The sequence below is a fragment of the Papilio xuthus genome, unplaced genomic scaffold, assembly GCF_000836235.2.
Source record: "Papilio xuthus unplaced genomic scaffold, Pxut_1.1 DF827756.1, whole genome shotgun sequence".
Classification (NCBI taxonomy): domain Eukaryota; kingdom Metazoa; phylum Arthropoda; class Insecta; order Lepidoptera; family Papilionidae; genus Papilio; species Papilio xuthus.
In genome coordinates, this window is record NW_013530893.1 from 4,259,726 (window position 1) to 4,283,318 (window position 23,593).

General features: G+C 34.2%; 2 protein-coding genes across 9 annotated transcripts; one reads left to right on the plus strand and one right to left on the minus strand.

Annotated features, from left to right (window-relative positions):
* On the plus strand, nt 1-4,240 carry LOC106116187 (uncharacterized). Of its 7 annotated transcripts, none has more exons than XM_013309940.1 (5): nt 1-103; nt 671-766; nt 1,935-2,144; nt 2,813-2,879; nt 3,139-4,240. In XM_013309940.1, the coding sequence occupies exons 2-5, from the start codon at nt 764-766 to the stop codon at nt 3,351-3,353; spliced, it is 495 nt and encodes a 164-aa protein (XP_013165394.1). In that variant the 5' UTR covers nt 1-103; nt 671-763; the 3' UTR covers nt 3,354-4,240.
* A 2,861-nt stretch (nt 4,241-7,101) lies between these two features.
* On the minus strand, nt 7,102-22,352 carry LOC106116473 (probable sodium/potassium/calcium exchanger CG1090). 2 transcript variants are annotated; one of them, XM_013310340.1, is made up of 16 exons: nt 21,977-22,352; nt 15,824-16,001; nt 15,178-15,338; nt 14,736-14,798; nt 14,190-14,331; nt 13,382-13,492; nt 13,004-13,181; nt 12,260-12,406; nt 11,992-12,089; nt 11,597-11,703; nt 11,193-11,306; nt 10,729-10,819; nt 10,207-10,371; nt 9,845-9,947; nt 9,352-9,482; nt 7,102-9,039 (listed from the first exon to the last, which is right to left on the minus strand). In XM_013310340.1, exons 1-16 carry the CDS (start codon nt 21,986-21,988, stop codon nt 8,840-8,842), a joined length of 2,001 nt encoding a protein of 666 aa, XP_013165794.1. In that variant the 5' UTR covers nt 21,989-22,352; the 3' UTR covers nt 7,102-8,839. The 2 variants fall into 2 exon arrangements, with proteins under 2 accessions (XP_013165794.1, XP_013165795.1); XM_013310341.1 differs by lacking the exon at nt 21,977-22,352 and adding an exon at nt 16,429-16,457.
* Nucleotides 22,353-23,593: the final 1,241 nt, after the last annotated feature.

The following is a 23,593-nucleotide window of genomic DNA, read 5'->3' on the forward strand; positions in this document are numbered from 1 at the left end:
ATCAAAATGGCGGACGCCCAGTCTAGAAATCCGGGCTACGCATGCGTATTCAAACGGGAGCTGTATCGATTGATTTGAATTCCCGTCTAGCTTTGAATCTTACGTAAATTATTTGTCTTCTAGCCCTCGTTGAGTGTGGTGGTGTTCGTTCAAATATTGTTTGGTGTTGTGATACCTCTTAAAATGTCCTTTTTATATTCCCTTCAATGTTTTTATTATTATTTTCTTTTGAATTTATAGTCATATTTAGTGATTCTTTTAAGTTTTAATAGATTTATAATTCTGTGCTGCGCGAAAGCTTTTATGATCTATTTTTATATATAGCTACGCCCCATCCCTTGTTTTTTTTTCCTGTTGCTTTGTCTTTTCGATTACGTTTGTGTCGTATTGAAACGTTATTAGTGGATGATTGTTTTTAATGACATAAAAATTTGTGTATTCTTAATTTAAATCGTATTGTTTTGATTGGTGATTGAATTTATTACAAATTTTTTTTTATAATAAAAACTTTTTGCTTTTAATTTTTATTTTAATACTTTTTAAATGGTATTCGCATGTTATACTTATTTTATGTTTTTGTTTAACCGTTATTTAATCGTTAAATCTTTTTATATAAAATTTAAAATGTTATTCTATAGAATTGAAATTAATAATTGTATTTTTCCAACAGGGAGGACAAAGAGGCTTTGATCGTTGAGTATTTGCCAGTTAAATTATACGTGAAATTCAGTGAGTGCGGGACTAGCAGCGCTAGTACATAACAATGGTATGTCACTTTAACCATAGACAACTATCAGTTATATTTATTTATATTCAAGACAAGCTGTGCCCGCGACTTCTTCCGCTTGAAATATTGTCTTTGAGCTACGCGCGGTACTGGGCAGTACTTGGAAATTTCCAACTTTATTTTTGTAAAATATTTTTTTTATAAACGTAGCTTAAGTTACTCATTAAATCCTAAACCTACCGATAAAAGTCCGGTCAAAATCGGTCCAGCCATTGCAGAGATTAGCCGAAACAAACAAACAGACAAAAATAGTAAAAAATATTAATTTCGTGTATGTACCGTATAAATTCATATATATGTAAAAATGGTTATCGTAGTAGATATATAAATTATAGCAATATATTTTCTATTTAAATATTGAAGTGACGCAGCTATAATATGTACATATATATTTGAATGACGTCAACAACTTATACCGTAATTCATATCATCGCATACTAATATATAAAAACGGTAGGCCGACCATCAATGGTCCGCGGACGAGAGCGAAAGCGTGCCCGTGGCCCCGTCCCGATGCGATGAAGGAACAGAGGGGTTTAGTGGGTATGCCTCCGCTATGGAGGAGAATCCCACATAACTACCGCGTCCCCCCCGGAGCGCGGAGTATGCATAAAGCATTCCTCTCTGAAAAAAAAAGGCCGACCATCAATGATATATTATTATATCATAAGGTGGCAAACGAGCGAACGGCCACCTGAAATCGATGAAATAGCGAAGTGACCGTTCCCCATAGACATACACAATTGTATATGCGTTGCCTACCTTTAATCGACGGAGGAGAGGATGCACAGAAAGAAAATATCTTCCCTTCCCATGCATCCTCTCATCCGGAAAGACAGTACAGAACAGAAGAAGAAGATTTTATTGCCATCCAAAAAAGCAACAAGTGAAAGGACAGTCAGAGTTACTTTTGCATTATTATTATTAGTAAGGATTTGTTGTTTGTTTGTATGTCAGTTACAATATTAAGTCTTCCAAAACCTTTAGTTTTAACTGTACTTATTTGAATAAATCGTACGTGCAAAGGAAAAAAATTATCAGTGTAAAAGAAAAAATTAAATAAAAGTTTTAACTTTTAATGAAAGGGGCTTCTCATTTTTTTATATTTATCCTCTGTTTCTTGTGTGTAATTGCTGTCTACTTTCAGATGGAAAACCCACAATCGAGTTCAAACCTTGGTGACGAAGATATAGAACGTTTAATCGAGCAGCAGCTGATGATTGATATAGAAGCCGTAATGTCTGGAAGGCGTATTGATGAGCGAACTGGCGAGCTGACGTCAGCTCCGCTAGGTGCAGAGTACATTATGTCCAAGTTACAAACTCTGAAGCCACTTGTTGAAGATGATTATTACGAGGTAATATTATGATTAAGGCGATCAAGATAGATCGATCTTTTTTTATAACATAAGGTGGCAAACGAGCGAGCGGCCAACTGAACTCGCTGAAATAGCGAAGCGACCGTTGCCTATAGACATACGCAATTGCATATTCGTTGCCTATCTTTTATCGACGGAGTAGAGGATGCACAGAAAAAAAATATTATCTCTTTCGATGCATGTTCTCATCCGGATAGTCCACTTCCACTTTCCATCCTTTCCTTATGAGAAAAAGGGTGGGAAGTGAAAGAGAACTAAACTTAGGCCTCCGGGACGCACACTCATTAGACTGTACGCGGAATTGTTTCCACTTCACGCCTGTCTTCTGTATGGTCATGGTGTTTCACCAGGCGAGAAGGGCCAAGTCGTGCAAAGATGTTAAAGCGAGCTCTACCACTGTTAATGATCGACAGGACGAATGAGATGAGGGAGTATCTATGTGCGCGGAACACCGGCACAACTACGTGTGTCATATCAGTCCAATCCGCTCTTTGACTACAAGGACCTTGCCTTTTTTTTTTAAATATATTTTATACAGCCGTAATTGTAATGGTCAAAAAAAAAAACGCAGAACCGTGAAAATTACTGGCTATATTTTTTTTTTAAATAATTAAATGCAATATTAAATAACATATTTTCTTTTTCAGTTTCAAATCGAACCTAAGGATCGCAAGGACAGGATTATTCTTAGCAACTTCATGCGCGGATGCAGAAGTAATTTTTTTTAAATATATAGACAATACTAACTTCCGCCCGCGACTCCGTCCACGGAATTAAAAAAAATAAGTAGCCTACGTGTTCTTCCAGACTATGTTCTATATGTATGCCAAATTTAACTGTACATCTTTGACACATTTTATCCATTCTAGTCATCGCGATAAATCGAATATATTTTGTCTAATCCCCTAGTGCTTGTATTTGTTTTGTTAATTTCTTCAAATTCACTCTGTTAAACATAATGTAATTTTTTCAGCGAATCCCTATCCCGAACGTGGCTCCGTTATAAAGATAAAGCTGTCAGAGGCCGTGGAGAAAATAAAAATGAATGGGGGGAAAAGGAAATATCTTGTCGTTGAGAAACATATCCAATTGGATTATGAGACCGGAGCATGGGCTCGCATCAAGATTTACCGCGACCTCCATGGTATGGTGGTGCCAAAGTCGAATTTGCCAAATGAAAATGAATAAGCGCAAAAAAGAAAAAAAATGTCAACCAGCCAGTTCTTTACATGTCAAATATTGACAGGATTTTTAAAAAGATTTCAAGCATAGAGTTTTTGGGTTGCCATATTTCAATTTCTACGGGGAAAATCGGCAAAAGATTAAGTTCCACCCAAGTTTGCCAGTTACTAGAAATATTTAATTTAATTAATTTGTTTAATTATTAACTACATTAATGAGTCAATAATCAATATAGTACGTTTTAATAAATTTAGTTTAAGTTTTAAAATAAATGTGAACGGCACAAATAATTGTTTTTATTATGAACGATTTTATTTATATACTTTATTGTTAATTTTCGTACAAATTACTTAAGTAATGCATTTATTTTAATAGAAGTTACTCTTAAGTTGTATTTAATATGTATTTTATAGCGAGTTATTCCGGGGTTTTCGGGTTATCCGGGGAAAAATGTTATTAACCCAATTATCCGCTTAGCCCGGTAAGCACTCATTATTATTTATTTTGCATATATTCTGTAAAATTTACGTATCCACTATAATAACCAAAGTCATGTTATCTCTGTTCATTAGAAGAGAATGACAAGGATAACAATATTTTATTGTAAAACTGTTTTGTCACTGGCAACCCATAGTAAGATACTTCGTAAAGGACTGCGCTAAAGTTGTCTATTAATTTATTTGCATCTGATTCGAACATGTAGTAATTTATGTAATAATTGTATTTCTATGTATTAATAATCAAATATATAAGGAATGGTAAAAAGAATGGACCATCACACTCAAAATTGAGTTGAAAATCTGATGCATATATATCAATGAGATGGAAAGTTTGGTCAAGTTAAAGGAATAGCAATGCATTTGTAATTGTGCGTAATAAATATTCAATTTCAATTATTTGTTTTATTTCGACTGATTATCTTGGTAAAACAGTGTTTAACAGTGGTAGAGCTCCTCCGTCGATTACAGGTAGGCAACGCATATGCAATTGCATATGTCCATGGCCAACGGTCATTTCGCTATTTCAGCGATTTCAGGTGGCCGCTCGCTCGTTTGCCACCTTATGATATAAAAAAAATACGTACTTAAGTAGGTCAGGCACGTAACAAAATAAAAACGCATCGTAAAAACACACACATAATATTAATTTCTTGGATGTGAAAGTCGAAAATATTTGTTCACTTTAGTACTTAATTTTTTTACAAATGATTTCTGCTTTATTAAGGTAAATAAAATGCTCATAATTTTTTCAATCTTTATTCAACATCATTGTAATATAACTTACAGTAATTAACAATTATTTCACGGAAATAGCCCCAAGGGCAATGGAGCGAACATCTAACGCTAGTTGGGGTTACAGATGAATAACTCAGACAATTCTAAACGTTAACTAACTCTATAACCATAGAGTAAGCGCCTCGTTATAGCTTTTCAAAGTGTCACAAACTCACTTGTACCAAGCGACAAAATAACCTGACTCGGCATAAGTCAAACTAAATTATGATAGCCCTCTGACCTCTATAAATGTACTGGCATGAGACGTAGTATTTTGTGCCTATTTGTTATTCGCCATTTTGTCACAGAAAGTTGCGGTCTGTAGAGGTGGTGTGGATATGAACCAAAGATATAGATAGATTTAACTATCACGTAACCTCAATAGGCGCGTTTAAATCGGAACATAGCAAAAGCTGTCATTTCCAAGCTATCGCCTATCCATTTATAAAGGTCAGTTGTGATAGCTCACTAGCGCCTCCCTGTCAATACAATAAAGTTATATTGTGAGTGACACGTTGAAAATTTATAAACGTTAGTCCACTTTTAGCCTTAATTAACGCTTAAAATTTATTTGGAACAATAGTATAACCAGATTCTACAAATCTCTAACAGCTTTGAGATTAGAAACATTTGTAGCATAGTTTACACTAAGTCTAAAATAATGTAAAATATAATTAACAAGTGATAAATGTCATAAGATTCATAAATATCTAGCCTTTTTTACTTTATAGACAAATGCTATCCTACAGTGAGAGGACTAAGAAAGCTTGCGACTAAAACATAACCCCAAAACTCCAATGTACAGACATTTTTATCAATGCATATTGTCATCTCTTACATTCTGTTTGAAAAAATAGAGACAGCAGTATATATCAATAAAAGTAACACGGCAGTCAAAACCACAGTTATAACGTTAACTTTGTAAATAACAACATTTTTAATACTGACAAAAATAATTCTCTTAAATTATTTTATATTTTAATATTAACTTGCATTGCACAAATTGAAGCGAATAAATAATTATTTAAAGTCGGATTAATGTTGCCGCAAGCTTATAAATATAACGGTTACTAAACGAGTTATTTTTAGCAGCACTATATAGCAGTTACGCTAAAGGCAATGCGAGTTACAACTGGCCGAAAATAAAAAATAAAATTGTCTATACTTTTTAAAATAAGAATAAGATTTTTTTTTAATTATTGTTACGTAGATACGAACACACTGAAGAATATTTTATAACATTTAAAATATTATTAAAACTCTTATGATTGATTTAGTAAATATAATTAAACACAATTAAATCTGAATTCAACAAGACACACGACAACGTATATTTTTAACAATTTAGAAAGTATTTGATGCGTTACTTGATAACAGTGTTTTTTATTAATATTTTATAATGGTCCGCTAATATTTACAATATTGAATGTCATATATTACGCTGACGCATCGCATTTTTCTACGATTTAACACTCTATTAGGATTAGGTTTTATTGTTAAAATTTCATACCATAGATTTATAACCTAAAGATATATTTTGCAGACTCGGGAGACTTTTTTCTTTTATCTCTTGGTCACACGAAGTGTATTTAGCCAGCCGGAGGTTTTATGCTGAGGTGAATTTCCTTAGTGTTGTCATTTGAAATACAAAATGACATTTAAAAAATCGATTTTCTATGTGTCAAAATTGTACGAAACTCTTCATCTATAGACTATAAAATCTATGGTATTGATTTGGTTTCATTATTATAATTATATTAGGATGCAATTTCTCTACATTTATATTTGTTTTATTAAATTTTACTACATTTATATAAGAGCAAAATTGTTCATATAACATTTTTAAAGATTGAATTGACATTTTTAATTGTTGCATACGCAGGTTATTCCTATGTAAGCCATTGAAATTATGTTTTTAAGAGGTTATAAAAAATATAAGGTTTCAAATGGTCTTAAAATCACAGTGTTAAATATTTGAACAAATGTCATTTGAAAGTTAACATTTGGAATTAATAGTTACCATAGACAAAATCATTTTTACTTTTAATCGGATAAAAATTAAAGTTATACGAGAAACCAAAGACAAAGTTCATTGTTTTTACTTCCTCACAATGACGAAAAACGAATCTCGTAACAACGAGTTTACAATAACAGTTTGTCTAAATAGCAATAGTTATATTAAACATTTGCTACTAATATGATTATAACTAATTTATTTAGGCGCGAATATTTTTAACAGAATTATTGGAAAGAATTATTGTCACTTTAAATAACTCATTAAACATACAAATGATATATATTTTACACGACATATAATTGACTAATAACTCACACACAAATCTCCTTAGAAGAAACTATGGAAAAAACTATAGAAATTATATAATAGCGGCCATATAAATATGAACAACTATAGTAAGGTTGTTGTACCATGACTATACAGAAACGGACCAAGCAGAGTCGCTGTTGAAAAAATCTGAAACTTTTCACGAGATGAGGTAATATTGACAATCATAATGTACATAAAAATATGACTTATTACGCATACTAAAAAAAAATGTAAACACACACACAAAAAGCATACAAGCAAGCAAGTTAAGATATTATTGTTCGTTTTATTTTTCAGAGGGCAACGCACTCCTGTCAAGTGCGTCCTGTCCTGTCCAAGTCCTGTCTCTTAAAAGTCACGGGACCATCCATAGATATTCCGCATCAATGGTTACAACTTTTTAAATTGTCCAAAGAGACAATTATTTTATAAACAAATGACGATTAACATCCAATTATATAATTGACATTAGTTTTAAAGTTTTAAAATTTAGAAACATAACATTTTTTGGGCTCACAAAGACTTGCGACGATGTGTTTTCAATGCCAAAAAAATAGTACAAAAACATATTGCTTTCTCTTTTCCTTGAAAGGAAATGAAAGGGATGAGAATATTTTTTGTTTTAGCTATTTCGGTAATGGAAAGAAAACACGTTACAGATTGCTTGCACATCGGTATTATAAAAACTAAAGGAGTAAATTAGGAAGATCCGGTTACTTATTTTAAAATACGCATCACGTATTATTAAAATGGAATTATTTTAGGAAGAAGACTGAGGTAGTAGATTCAAATATAAACCTTCATTTAGTTCGTTAACCATTGGATTTACTGAAATTCATTGTCCGTTAACAATTTACCTAGTTAAATTACAAACGAGCAATATGAATACCTATTGAAATGTCAATTGGATGTCTTCATACAGTTGTATGGGTGTTTTTTAACTTACTACATAATAAAAAATTCTATTCTTAATGTAAATGAACTTAGAAGATATAAACTAAAATTATATTATAAAAGTAAAATGACTAGACTATAATTTATCAGAATGAGAGAATAATATAAAAAGATCTATGTAAGATTTTAAAAAGCTGAGTCTAATTGCTAATTCATTACTTATTATTATTTTTAAATATTTTAAAATCTTTTTTTTCCTATAATCATTTTATATTTTTATCAAATTTAATTCGTGGATCTCGATGTTTTACGTTTGATAACCCTATTATCAGTTAAAGAAATTTCAATGCTGTTTTTTTAATTTGTGCGTGGATAGGCCACGATTGTGTGGAGATAAAAAAAAAATTAAAAAAATAAATGACACCATAGATTTGCTAACCAAAAATATATAAATATTATATTAAAATCAAAATTAAACTTTCCTTTTTCGAATTAATTTTCCTAAATGGATTATTATGACATAAACAAGAATGACTAGAAATAAATTTGAGTAATTAAAATGGGCTTTTCGTGTGTTAAATCGGTGTTATTCATAAATAATATAATAATATCGATGTGTTTTAACTCATAAGATTTATTTAGACCGTTATATGCAACCTTTTTCTTGTTTATTATTTTTTTGTAGCCAGTATCACGTAGCGCGCTCTTTATTCGTAAAAGAAAAATAATACCCATAAATATATTCAAACTTATTACACAAACATTTACTGTTTAATATTTTTATGAGATCATTATTCAATATACACATTAAAAGCTTAATTGATTGGCCAGCAAAAAACAAATGCTAATTATTTCTAATCTATGCAACCATCAAACATTCGAAATTTAATTGTGACGTTACATACTCTTTGCCAAAACAGGTCGGTTACATATTCTTTGTCTGACAAAGAGTATGAGAAATCGAACTGTCACTTTCAAACAAACGAACTATAGATAAATTAATACGCAGATTCGCAATCTGGCTGATGGAAGTTGCCAAAGACGTTCAGCTCGTAGAGACTGGCGAGGGTTATGAAGAGCAGGTACCAAATCATCAGCACCACGCCGTACTTACGGTCCAACTTCCAGCCGTTGGCGTGCGTCGCTACTACCAAGAAGATTACCGTTGAGAACAGAGACAGCGTGGAGTAGATTAGGCCTGGAAAAACACATCAAGAATACCCTTAATATAATACCGTGTATCCTTCGAGTACCAAACTCTTTAGTGTAGTTTTATTGGGCGCCAATGTTGGCCTTTGCCACTACAACTCAGTCCAATATGGGAATCAGCAAGAGGTGACAAAATCCAAGCTTAAACGAGTGACAAAGTGAAACATTTTTTTTCTTTAGTGTTTTTTGTAACTATTTTATAGAAATATGTACTGAAGATCAACTAGTCGATGGATAATACAAGTACAACTAAGTAAATCTGTTAACATAGAGTTAATTCTCTATTGTCTATGACACAAACCTTTGCTGATGACATTGACGTGACTGCCGGGATGTATGATGGCGGTTTGGATGAACCAGGGCAGACCGAGACACACCAGGATGTCGAACACGTTGGAACCAACCGCGTTAGAGACCGCCATGTCACCGTATCTGGTGTAAAAAATATTTTAATAGAATGTATCTTGGATTAGATGATAAAGACATACTTAATTTAGATGAATGGATGTTTGTTACTACGTATCTCTAAAACTACTTAACGAATCTTGATGAAACTTGGCACACATATAGAACATAGTCTGGAAGAATACATATGCTATTTACAACGTGTTTTTTTTAATTCCGCGCAGACGAACCCGCGGTGAAATGTAAGTATTTTATAAAGTTAGGGTATGTTCAATCTATACAATATAAAAATTCAAGAAAACCTTTTAAAGCTTCGAGTAATGCAGAAGTAGTTCTCAACGATTTGTCGAAGCATTGTTCTCACTTAATTATTTTTTGTTTTTGCTTACCCTTCCTTGATAACAGCGAGGGAGGAAAGCGCATCAGGCACGGACACGCCAGCCGCTACGAACGTCAATCCCATTACCGTATCAGGAATGCCCAAAGTATAGCCTGGAAATATACGAAGTCAACCTTTGTATCAATGGTGAGATTTTTACGGACACCTTCCAAATATAGTACATCATAGGTGGCGCCATGGACGTTCTTTCATATCAGACTCTGGCTCTTGACACACCCCTTACGCTTGGTGCCCTGGGCGGTAGCCACCTCGCCCTACCTTAACTACAGGCCGTATCCTACCACGTGAACGTTATAACACAATAAAATTTAACAAAAATTGTAGTCAATTAGTCATAAGTTGATTACTTACCGATGATGGTGATCATCCAGACCATGAAGTAAGAATAGAAGGAGATCCAGAGCATGGAGATGATGAATGTGATCGGGTACCAGCGGCCGCGGCAGTCAGGCATCGTGCGCCGGCATGACCAGTGGATTGGGAACGCCACGTACCAACATGCTAGCTGCAGCTTGTCTGGTATAGATTAAAAAACATACTATTACGACTACTAATCAGAATATGGCAAAATTAATAAACCGTCAAAGAACAATTTCAAAATTCTAGAAACGACACAAAATTTTTCCTTTCTTTTCAAAATTAAAAAAAACATATTTTAGATGATTTTAGAATTATTTTAAAAAATGTCAGTATATTTTCGTACAGAGGTCCTTGCAGGAATATTCGTAGCGTAATCGACAAAATTGATGATGATGACATTTGTCGGTGTCATTACGAAAATTTTCTCACAAATATTCGTGTTAGGTCCTCTGGTATTAAAACATAATAATAAAATCAAATTAAACACCTAAGAATATAATGCATGAAACTTACTTGCACCGATGGGTTTAACGAGTGGGTCTACAGCAGTCTCTGGGTTGTACTCCTTGGCCTTGTAGTACGCTGGCATAGCGGGCGCAATCGGCTGCAATTAAAATTATACTTTAAGCCTTTGTAATAAGTCTCATTATTAATTAACAGCAGTTTAATCTTACGGAAGGTGAAATAGATCGATTACTTGTTCCTTTCACACATTGACTAGGTTTTTATGTTGTTTTAGACATTTATAGTTATAATACTTTGGTGCGAATGGCACGCTTTCATTACCAAGTCTAGTGTAAGAATAATTAGTGAGGGGACATAAAGGTCGATACTTTAGTAAGGCTAGTGTTGCGCCAGTACACCGGCACAGTGTCGGATTTTCTTCCTCACAGTTATTTAGTATTTAAAAACTCCATGTATGTTTTGTATGGAAATTTGTATGTATGGTCTTTTGAATTCGTATAACAATGGATTACCTGTGGTGGTTGTTGTGGTTGGTTCTCTTGCGGTTGTTGTGTCGGCGTCTGCGCCTGCGCCTGAGTCTGTTGAGGTTCAGGTCGCCAGCCAGGTTGCGCGGGCGCTCCTTGCGTCTGTAGCACGTAAGCATAAAGTTAAAGGCTAAACTTAAGTAATTCTAAATTAGTAAAATCAATTAGGAAGTGAGAATAATCATTATTCCTTTAGTTTAGTAGTTTAGAAGAGTTCGTTTAGTAGAGAACGTATATATAATACATTTATTTATTAAGAGCCACATAAATAGAAAAACAACTTAGGGTTGATTATAGGGTTGATTATTCGTAGTCATCTTTCATCACTTTTATCATCAATTATACTATAAAATGTTCTATATTTCTAAATTATTAAATAAATGTCAACATACAGAAGAATCCCAGGCCTGGTCGGGGTCCCAGACCGCATTGGGATCCCACACGGGGATAGGCTCAGCGTTGTAGGCCGCGTTGTCGTAAGCGCCATCAGGATTGTAGGCTTTATAAATAACAGACAAGGCGAATTAAAAACAAAAAATATTAGCCGTTTAGTCCCAGTCTATATGTTCGATGTTCTATCGTAAGATTTTATCATACATTACAAATGGTACACTGAAGACTCGGGCGTGGATGTACATTGACGGGATAAAGTTTAGGGTTCACGAATTGAAGAAAAGTCGTAACAGTAAGAGTTCAGTAAAATTTTAAATAGAACCACAAAGGTTCTCCCAAACTTTTTTTATTTCAAGACGATTGCCACAGATTAATAAAATCCTTGTAGACCTACCAGCAGATTGTAGAGGAGTTTCCTTAGTCTGTCCCTCCATTTGCGTGTACTGGCCTTCAGCATTGGCGGCCGCCGCTGGAGGTTGCCCTCCAGTACTTCTATTGAAAAATACATGAACATACGTGTCACATTGATTTGTCTATAACACAATACATTGCTTCTCAAGTCCCAATACTCAAACGATAGTCATGTAATTATTCCAATACCATAAGAAGCATTTTGTGGATTCAACAAACATTGCTAGGTTCCAATTTGAAATAACTCTGACCTGTATGTAACGAGGGCAGCCTGTTCCTCTCTTGTAGGTAGTTTGAAAGGCAGTGGCAAGGTCAACGCCCAACGTTCCAGTTCAGTATTGAAGCGCAGCGCGATGCAGTAGACACCGTACATTATCAACATGAAGAGAGCTTCCGGCCTAGTGACAATAAAACATGTTCTCGTAGACATCTAAATAGTCTACGAGATCTACGGTTATCGTAGCACACAACACTTATGTTCTACGAAAGCTGTAGATCGAATAATGTTTATATGCTACGAAATCTGTGAGACCTACACAAGCTAAATATAAATGCTTTTGTCTTTTAAATTCTAAACGTTAAGAATTTAGAATCTATGAAAAAGTCTTATAACCGACATTAGTTAGACGTTAAAAACAAAACAATACAGTTAAGAATCAATAGAAGATTAAATATAAACTCATTATCAGCTCACTATACTTCCCCACTGAGGGGCTCGGAGCCTACCCTGAGTTACGGGTGACTAGGCCCTAGTCAACCACGCTGGACCAGTGTGGGTTGGTTGACTTCACACATATCATTGAATTTCTTCTCAGATATGTGCAGCATCACGATGTTTTCCTTCACCGTAAGAACGACGGATAAACGTACATATGTAAATCGAAAAACACATTGGTACATGGCGGGATTCGAACCCAGAACCTGCAGATTGCAAGTCAAGTGCTTGACCCCTGAGCCATCAAGGCAGCACAATACTAATAAAAAGTAATTCTTACCAGGAGACGTATTTATTGGCGATAGTACAGAGCATAACAAGTATAGAGAGGGCATAGAAGAAACAGTCGCGGCAGAGAGGCCACCAGTTGAGATGGCTCACAGTCCCGGCGCACAGAGCACACACGGAGATAACAAACATAATGTTGAACACCGCTGACCCGATCACACCAGACACACCTACACAAACAATAACAGAGTACATTCACAAAGACCGAAGCAGAAGACAGAGTTTTATACTATTGAAATAAGGTTTAATTTTATTTAACACATCTAACGCTTAGCACACATCCCTCTTAGCTTCTTGATTAGAAGTGCAAAGTAAAACTAAACCTTGTTTCAATATTATAAAGTTCAATTTTATTTGCGTCCAATCATACCAATATCATCCTGTGCGCAAAACACTCCAATAACAACAGTAGCAAGTTCAGGAGCGGAGCTACCGGCGGCCATGAAAGTTGCACCAGCCACGTCAGGCGCCAGCTTCAGTTCTGTAAATTCATTTTGAATTTCTTATTACTATTTTTTTTTATATCATAAGGTGGCAAACGAGCGAGCGGCCACCTGAAATCGCTGAAATAGCGAAGTGACCGTTGCCCATAGACATATGCAATTGCATATCCGTTGCCTACCTTTAATCGATGGAGGAGAGGATACACAGAAAGAAAACATTTTACCTTCCCATGCATCCTCTCATCCGGAAAGTCCACTTCCACTTCCCATCCTTTCCTTATATTATAAGAAAAAGGGTGGGAAGGGAAAGAGGACTAAATTAGATCTCCGGGACGCACACTCATCAGACGAAACGCGGAATTACTTCCACTTCACGTCTGTCTTCCGTGTGGTCGTGGTATTTCACCGGAAATACCACAAATAAATTATCTATATAACCACAATGCTCAGTCCATTATTAGGCGTAGAACTTTGATAAAAGACGTTGTAAAATCATTTTTAGTTAATTAACAAGAGAAAACTTTGCAAATCATTGACTTATTAATTTTGTTGTGTATGCCATTGGATAGATTTAATTATTATTTGGGGCAAGAGAAGAAACGAAAACTACACAACATATCACTGTGATGCCACGATAGAATACTCCAACACACTACATGTACTGTTTAATTCCACGCAGATAAAGTCGGGGACCACAGCTAGTACAAACTAGTATTTGTATAATGTTGAACCAACCTTCACAGATCCTATCCAAGCTGCAGACAAAGTATTCATCACAGACGATGGCGAGTCCGATAAAGGTGAACACAGCCACCAGGATGTGAAGAATAAGACCGCCGTGTTTACGTGCTGTCTGACCCATCAATGGTTGAGGAAACTAGAACATTAAACAAGATAATAAAGAAAAAGAAGAAGAAGTAAGTAATGTTATTAAAGCTATTTGCCATACATAACACTATACTACTACACTAACATCATGTATGGATGGAAGGAAGGATGGAAGAATCTTGCTGAAATTTAGCTTAGATGTCGAACAAAATCTGCAAGAAGACATAGGCTTCTATTAAAGTTTTTTTTGTATTTCCACACAGACGGAGCCGTGAGCGACAGCTATAATAGAATAAAATTTAAGTAATAGCTAGCTACAGAAGAGCTAGAAAGATTTGTATACTTTGCCTGGGTTAATTTTCTCGTTCGTTTTGAACTTGGGTACTGTTTAACAAATCTTGAAGTATTCGACCTCTTTGGTAACCAAGGAGTTTGCATTCACATAATATTTACCTGTTCAATGGCAGGCGGAGTACAATTCCTTAACGGATGGACAGTAGGGATAGCATCTTCATCCTGAAAACGAAACGTTAATAGAATCTTACTATATATTATAAATGCGAATGTTTAGATAAATAGATGGATGTTTGTTTGAAGATATCACTGGAACGGCTTAACGGATATCGCTGAAATTAGGTATAGATGTAGAACATAGTCTGAAAGAACACATAGGCTACTTATTATTTTTTAATCCGCTTGGATGAAGTCGCCGGCGACAGCTAGTTATTGTATATGTAAGTATTCTACTACCATCACTAATCTTACTAATATTGTTAATGCGAATGTTTGGATGGATGGATGTCACGAGATATCTCCTGAACAGCTTGATGGATCTGGCTGCAATTATTATTGACCAATTTTTTTTAAATTAATTCTTTAAATTGCTACTACTTGCATTTGTTTTGACGTAACCATCATCCTTCTGTTTCTTCTTTTCTCCCTCCTCTTCTTCCTCGGAGCCTTTGAGACCTTTCTTGCCTCCCTCTGGTGGTAACTCACTGCTATCTTCGTCCTCGGTTTGACTGGTAACTGGTACAGGGGATGAAGCTATTGCCTCTGAAAACATATGTTACATGAAATATGAATATGGAAGAAGTTAAGCATTCGCGAAAGGTTTTTTTTAATAACCGACATATACAGACTCTTGGTCCGTTCATTTTTCACTGTTTTTAATTATTTAATTGCACATTTTGTTTTATATAATATGCTAAATTACAGTAGTACCTGTTAAGGTAATATAATTTTATTTTATTCTTTTTATTTTGAGTGTTCCATACCTCGAAAGGAAAAAACGGATACCTTATAGAATCACTTTCTTGTCCGCCAGTCTGTCAAGACCCTTTTAAATTGCTTCATTACTTTATTGATTTTTTTTATAAGAAAAGGGGATAAACTAGCGGAAAACAGAGTTGATAACAGCGCCCATGGACATCCGTAACATCAGAGGAACTGCAGACGCTATGCTGGTCTTATGTTTATCTTTTGTAATATATTTTTTTTTACTTTCACGGCAAGTTTAGTGTGTTGATTTTATTTGTTACCTTTTGTTGTTCCTTTGGAGCTTGGTTCAGGGCTTGCTGGCTGAGAATCCTCACTGGTAGTCGTCAGTTTGTCTATCAAAGGCGATGTGGAGGCACTCAGCACCGCTTGGAAGATGGAGTACGCTATAAAGAACACCGACACTGTCAGCCAGCGATGCCGACGCGGTCTTCTCATCCTCTGTGAATAGAAAGAGAAAGAATATGAATACAGAAGACAGATATCTTCTTGTTCCTTCTTACTTCTTATTGTCAATTATTAGAAGCGTAATTATTTGGACAACGCGTGAAGGCAGAGAAATTCTCAGCACTCTAACAGTCACCAGACATTAGCTAAATATGAAAATTAGCTGTTAATTCGAACGGCTAAAAATACACTGCTGAAACAATGTACACAATGTACAAAAATATAGTGTCATCCCTCTCATTTATTAAAATAGAAAGAGATAATAATATTTCTGTAACATCTGTATGTGTAACGGTTGAAGGATAGATGAACAAAGTAGATTAGTCGTATTAATTTTAAGGTCAGTGTGGAATAATTCGTGAACGTATGAAATTTGCTGGTGGTAATTTTAACAGTAGACAATATCGTTTTTAAAAATAACCTCACTATTCACGTCAATAATAAATAATATTTAAGCCACAATAAGCTTCTTTTATCTATTTTTAATTTGTGCATTATTATTATATTAAAGCATTATATCAGACAATATTTTTAATGAACTGTAATATTGACGTGTCAAATGACAGCTGATTGTTAATTGACATTTGTTTTTTTAATTTTTTTATCATCTAAGTATAAAGATCCTACTCAAAAGGCTACCTTAATATCTCTTTTTATGCGCAATAAAATGTCTTTGACTCTTATATCGTCCAAGTTTTCAGTTACAAGATTATGAAGACGTAAAATGTAACCGACGACATAAAACGACTATACGTATAAGGGTTTTAATTTGATATTTAAGACGTAGTTACTTTTTATATCTTATTTATATGAATACTAGCGGTCGCCCACGACTTTACCCGTCCGTTGTTTTCAGAGCCGAATGCCATAGTGCTAAGTTGTAAAAGAAATTTGAACATTAAACTTGCACGGAATCATTCAAAAGATGTATACAAAAATATCTTCATCCCTTTCATTTGCTTTAAATAAACAAAGATAACTATGTTTTTTGTACAAACGTTTGACAATTGAAAATGGAATACCATTTTAATTGGCTCTTAAACCTTTCTATAAAAATACTCTTAATAATTTCTTTCCAAAGGCGTTCATATAACATTTTATTGATCCGAAAACGTAATGAGACAGCTCATATGTAAACCACCTAACCAGTGTACGTAGATCCAGCGTAGGTGTTAATTTCATTCTTATTTCTTACTATATAAAATAAACTGATAGGTCAACTTATATTGGTTAACGAGAAGCCTTGTTGCGTCGCATATGTGTATTTCTACTGTCGAAACAAAGTATGAAATATATTTGTCGTCCCATTCATTCGTTTATAAAAAAACAGAGACAATAATCTTTACACACATTTCGTAAACATGTTGCATTGGCTTCTTTTATAACAGAAAACTAAACGGATTTTTTTTAAACTATTGTTATTACTTTATCTGTTAAATCATACGACTTATCTTAAGTGGTCTGGTGATGTGACGTGCAAATTATCGCTATATCGATATATTTATTATCGACTGATTTAAATATGTATCCATTATACTATAATGTATACTTATACATACACCTTTGTCACACCGCTAATTTATCTGTGATAATGGAAACATGAACAAAAGGACAGTGGAAAAAACATAGGAACTTTTCAAAGCATTTTAAGAAAACAATTAAAACGATTAAATATGAACAAAGTAACAGTGGCAGAGCCCGCTTTAACATCTTCGCACGGAATGGCCCGGCTCTCCCGGTGAAATACCACGACCACACAGAAGACAGGCGTGAAGTGGAAGCTATTCCGTGTACAGTCTGATGAGTGTGCGTCCCGGAGGCCTAATCTAGTCCCCTTTCCCTTCCCACCCTTTTTCTTATAAGGAAAGTATGGGAAGTGGAAGTGGACTTTTCGAATGAGAGGATGCATGGAAAGGGAAAATATTTTCTTTCTGTGCATCCTCTCCTCCGTCGATTAAAGGTAGGCAGCGCATATGCAATTGCGTATGTCTATGGGCAACGGTCACATCGCTATTTCAGCGATTACAGGTGGCCGCTCACTCGTTTGCAACCTTATGATGTTAAAAAAAAGTCACACACAACTAGTATTAGTTAAAAATAATTAGTATCCTAATAAATCTAAACAAAGAAACAGAGACTTTTAAATTAAATTAACGATGATTCAGTAGACAAGGTAACAGATTAAAAAAAATATCTTGAAACATTCACATTTATTTCAATAAAGGAAAAGTCGGATTGGATCCAACGAATGAAGATTGTAGATTAAAGAAAAGCGATTATCTTTGGAGGTTGTTCGGGAATTTGAAAGCTGACTGACCTTATCAACCCATCCCACTTTAACCTCTTGGGAGCTATTTTTATTCGAGCCCCGGGCAGAATCCAAATTGGAAATTTTACGTTTACTTATTCGTCAAAATTATAAGTAAAGTAAGAACATCTATACACAGTTATTATTAAAAATGGAATGTCTTTATGTAATATCGATAAAAAAAACTTAGTACACGTGTTTTGCATTGCCGCTAACGATTAACCAAATTTAAGAATTTCTGTGTCTGTCTGTGTGTCTGTCCACAAGTTCCTTGTAATTCCTGTGTGTGTGTTCCGGGTAATCTCCAGAACGAGAGACGATTTAAACTTGAATTTAACGGGAAGGTAGTTAATGCACGCGGTATATAGGCTACTATTTTTTTTTAATTCTGCGATGACAAAGTTCAGAGCGAGCTAGTAATTTAAAAGTGAATAATTTGTTTTATATATACAGCAAAAAAAATCCATAATATAAATAAGAATCATAATACGGAACATTTTATAAACAGAAGAAGATGTAACAAATATGATTGCTTGAACTCATACTCATTGTCGACCGACAATCATTGTCCAAAGACGTCAATACAAATTTGTTATCCTGTTCTACGGCCATTCTATCAAGACCTTTAGTAGAATAAATCTTTAAGCTAGTAACTAATATTAATTCAATTTATTTAATGTAATCTAGAATGTAATTGAACAAGAAAAACATAAATTCGTATATTGACGCAAAACTTTTGTGTAAGACATTAGCTTATTCTCCGAGACGCCTGTGACGTCACTCCGGTGCCGGCCTGTCTCCGAAATAACCTTGACTTGACTCAAGAATTTTACATTGCAGCTTGACCATATAATTGCTTTATAAAGCATTTAATAAAAGCGGCAATGGAATTAATAGTGGTATTTTCGATCTATTCCTTCTGGAATTTTATTGGGAACTAAAATTTTAATTACTTTTCATAGTGTTTTTCTAATTATTGGAAAATTGAGTCATTAGTCGCAAGAAGTTTTTCAAATGCCAAAATTACATGTTAATATTTCGCGTAGTTTATGTTACTATGCTTCAATATATGTATACTTTGCGAAAGTAGGACAACACAATAAGATATGTGGTGCCAAAGTGTCTGGGAATTGAGACTAGCTGGTTTTGTTTGGAAGCTAATAATATTACGTCACTGCAAGTTTATTACTTGGGTAATATTATTATAGATTTAAAACGTCTTATATCAATTACTAGCTGTCACCCACGACTCCGTTCGTGCGGGAATAAAAAAAAATCTTAGTTAATAGCCTATTTGTTCTTCCAGACTATGTTCTACTCCTTCTACTCTGTTCTAGAGATACCTTCAAATAAACATCCATCTAAACATTCGCATTTATATTAAGTAGTAAGTAAGATTAAAGCTATGTATTACGAGGTAATCTTTATATTTGTTGCTTCAAAGTTGAACTAAGTTAAAAGTTGGCTCTTTTCCAAATTAATGTCACTTGACGTAATACTTTCAGAGTACGAAACAGTTTTTCTCGTATTTCAAATCAATCCGGGGTTTTAAACAATTACTATCCATTGTATTTATTTATTATAATAGAAACTATTCAACTCGTATCATGCTTACAAGCCACAATGGCTTTAATTTGTAAAATCAAATGTGTGAGCGACGATAGCTTTTACGTCAAGCACTTGACTTGTAATCTACAGGTTCGAATCCCGACATGCACCAATGTGTTATAGGTTGACATATGTACTTTTTATCTAGCGGTCTTACCATGAAGGAAAACATCGCGATACTGAACATATCTGTGAAGTAATTCAAAGATATGTGTGAAGTCAATCCACACTGGAGCAGCGTTGTTGACTATGGCCTAATCACCTAACTTGCTTTGCTCTGAGCCCCTCAATGGGGACTTATAGCGAGATGATGATAATGATGGATTAGTAACACAAAAATGTTCACAAAAACATACGTAATAGCTTGAAATCTTTCAATGCAATTACTCCAACCCTTATCCGTATCCTATCTTAATTAAGATTATCCAATGTTTATCTTTACCTTCATTAGAAACGTATCCATTTACTTTACAAAGCGTTTGATCTCAGTAATTAAACATATCGAATGTTAGCTGATTATGTTTGTTTTAATTATAAATGTTATGTTAATTAACAGACTGTATATTAGCAAAGTTTGAATACAGAGTGTTCCAAAATAATGTATTATAGATGTAACTAATTTTCGCCCGCGACTCCGTCTGGGTGGAAATTAAAAAAATAATTAGTTGTCTATGTGTTCTTCCAGACTTTGTTCTACATCAATGCCAAATTTCAACTAATAAAACCGTTCTGGAGATACTTTGTAATAAACATCCATCCATCCAAACATTCCCATTATAATATTGCTTTGCTCGGTATTTTTTTTTAAACTAAACTAAATCAAAGCGGCTGTAGATGTCCCCCTATACCAATGTACTAACAAGACAGCGACTACGGAGGAGCGGCGTCTCTTAAAGCGGGTCACAGATACCTGATGACCACGGCTAGTCTGAAAATACTCCAACGACGAAGAAAAATAAGAATGATTGAAAACAGTGGTATTTACAGTGATAGAGCCCGCATTAACATCTTCACACTAATTGGTTGTTCCCGCCCGGTGAAATATCACGACCACACAGAAGACAGGCGTGAATCGGAAGCAATTCCGCGTTTCGTCTGATGAGTGTGCGTCCCAGAGGCCTAATTTAAGTCCTCTTTCCCTTCCCACCTTTTTCTTATAAGGAAAGGATGGGAAGTGGAAGTGGACTTTCCGGATGAGAGGATGCATGGCAAGGGAAAATATTTTCTTTCTGTGCATCCTCTCCTCCGTGGATTAAAGGTAGGCAACGCATATGCAATTGCGTATGTCTATGGGCAACGGTCACTTCGCTATTTCAGCGATTTCAGGTGACCGCTCGCTCGTTTGCCACATTATGATATAAAAAAGACATGTTTTATTTATGTATTGTTACCTAATCTAATGGATACTCTACATTTGGCTTTGACAATCTATTTATAGTTACATATGACATTAGATACAATATTTATCTATTGAAGACATGTCACGTAGGTTATCTACTATGATAATATTTAAAATAACAAATTGCTTAAGTTATTAGCATCAATAAAGTTATTTAATTTATTTTATATGTTTTAAATGTAAAGTTTTCGATTACATTCCTTTATAAAGTTAAAAGAGAAGAAGACTGAAGTATGGATGGATTGTGTGAAAGAGGATAAGAGTAAGAAGAGGGTGAATTCAGATATTAGCTGATAGAGATGTATGGAGGAGTACATAATGTGTCTACACTATGTAGGTGAATGGGCAGGAAGATAATTTATGAAAAATTGCATACTTTAGGTGCCTTACTGGTTTCCTTTTTTACACAATTTATCTATCTCCTTAACAAATGTATGGATGAATAGAAGTTTGTTTAAAGGTATCTCCAGAACGGCTTCTGAAAATTGGCATAGATGTAGAACATAGTCCGGAAGAACATCGGTTACTAATTAATTTTTTTTTTTAATTCCGGCGGAGGGCGTCGCGGGCGACAGCTTTTACTACAAAATAATTCTAATGTACATGTGTGTTGGAAAATTCTTCTTTTATAATGTAAAGATTCATATAACTCACCACAGGCTGCATTTCGTCTGGCGGCCAGCCAGCTGTTCTAAATCGTGGGTCGCTATTTATACGCTCAGGATATCGATTTTCCCCGGCGAGGTTACGTAACTAACACACGCTATTGAAAATGTTTGGCACCCCTGGCAAACAACTTCAATATACAACGCCCATTATTATTATCTAAATTTAGAATCAATCCTTTAAGAAAGAAATTAAATAATGAATTAACAAAGACTAATATGTAGTATAATGTTTAACTAAAATCTATGATTGAGTTAAAATTGAAGTAAGAATTAGATTGAAAGAATCCTTTTTAATAGCGCACAATTGAATCAGGATCACAGAATAAAGTGGCTTGGTATCCCCAAGGGTTTCACAACGCGTCCGAGCGCAGTGGCGCCGCCAAGCCGACTGTGGCAGAAGTAGAAATCTCGCGTCTGCGCGTCTTCACACTCACACATTAATAACATGCATTATTCATTTATGATTTTTATTTTTATAACAATAAAGTTTATATTTGTTTGTTATAATTTAATCTGAAATATTGAAGTGTATTCGTTATGAAATTGGACTTTATAGTTTAAGTTATAAGATTCTAATTGGAATGTTATTGTTGTTATAAGTTATTGAATAAAATTGTTACGGCATTGACATAAAATGAAGACATGGCGTCTCTACACTTGTCATGTATAATTGCAAGGGATTTTTATTGTGCCTCAAGTTGAGAGGTTTTTGTTTGTTTGCTTCCATTATTTTACAGGTTAATGATTTCGATGAATGAAAGCTATTGGATTCAGCAAACATGAAACATTTTTATGATATTTTATTTACTGAATGTATAAAATTTTACTCAGGAAAAAATAAATCTGCTTTTAATTAATTAAATTGTATTTATACAGTACTATATCAGAACACTTCTTGTTTTAATTATTAAAACAAACTGTAGTTAAAATAGTAGATGAACTTTATTCTTATTAATAGTTAAAGAAAATAAATAATTAAGTAATCATACTAATAAACTTATGTTAGATAATATTTTATTTATATACGTGTCATTTAATAAATTTATTAATTTCGATTTATATTAATTAATGGATACAATTATTATATCAAAATTATTTCCATAAATTATTACATAGTTATAACGCGTAGCATTCTCGTAGGCGTTATGTCTACGTCATTCCGTAGCTATTAGAGACTACGTCATCGCTACGCATGCTCTACGACCCTCGTAGCTCGGCTGACGTAATCTTGTAGAAATCGATTACGTCCTCGACATTGTTTTTGTTCTTTACTTTGTAGCTAACATATTTATATAAGTTTATAAAATCCAATAATTTCCTTACTTGATAACAAGGCACATGAAATTAAAAGATATTTTTTTTTATTTATTTTAGACATTATTGGATTAAAAATATTTTTTTCTAATAAGATTATGGGAAAAATCTATTGGAATTAGAAACATAAGTAAAGGGAATCTAATGTCCTAATAGAACTACCTAGAATTCTAATGTTTTCATGAAATTTTAACATTAGCGACATCTGTTGGCTGAAAGCAACAAGTTTTTGGTTTTTACCCTTAATTTCTTTAGATACCTGAACACAAGATGGCGTTGTCGTAGCTGT

Coding starts and splice junctions, on each gene's coding strand:
- LOC106116473 (XM_013310340.1), bottom strand. Junction 12,090..12,259: donor GCTGCCCTCGTTACATACAG/GTCAGAGTTATT, acceptor ATTTTTCAATAG/AAGTACTGGAGGGCAACCTC. Junction 9,948..10,206: donor CTGGATGATCACCATCATCG/GTAAGTAATCAA, acceptor GTATATTTCCAG/GCTATACTTTGGGCATTCCT.
- LOC106116187 (XM_013309940.1), top strand. Junction 2,145..2,812: donor TTGAAGATGATTATTACGAG/GTAATATTATGA, acceptor TTTCTTTTTCAG/TTTCAAATCGAACCTAAGGA. Junction 2,880..3,138: donor CTTCATGCGCGGATGCAGAA/GTAATTTTTTTT, acceptor TAATTTTTTCAG/CGAATCCCTATCCCGAACGT.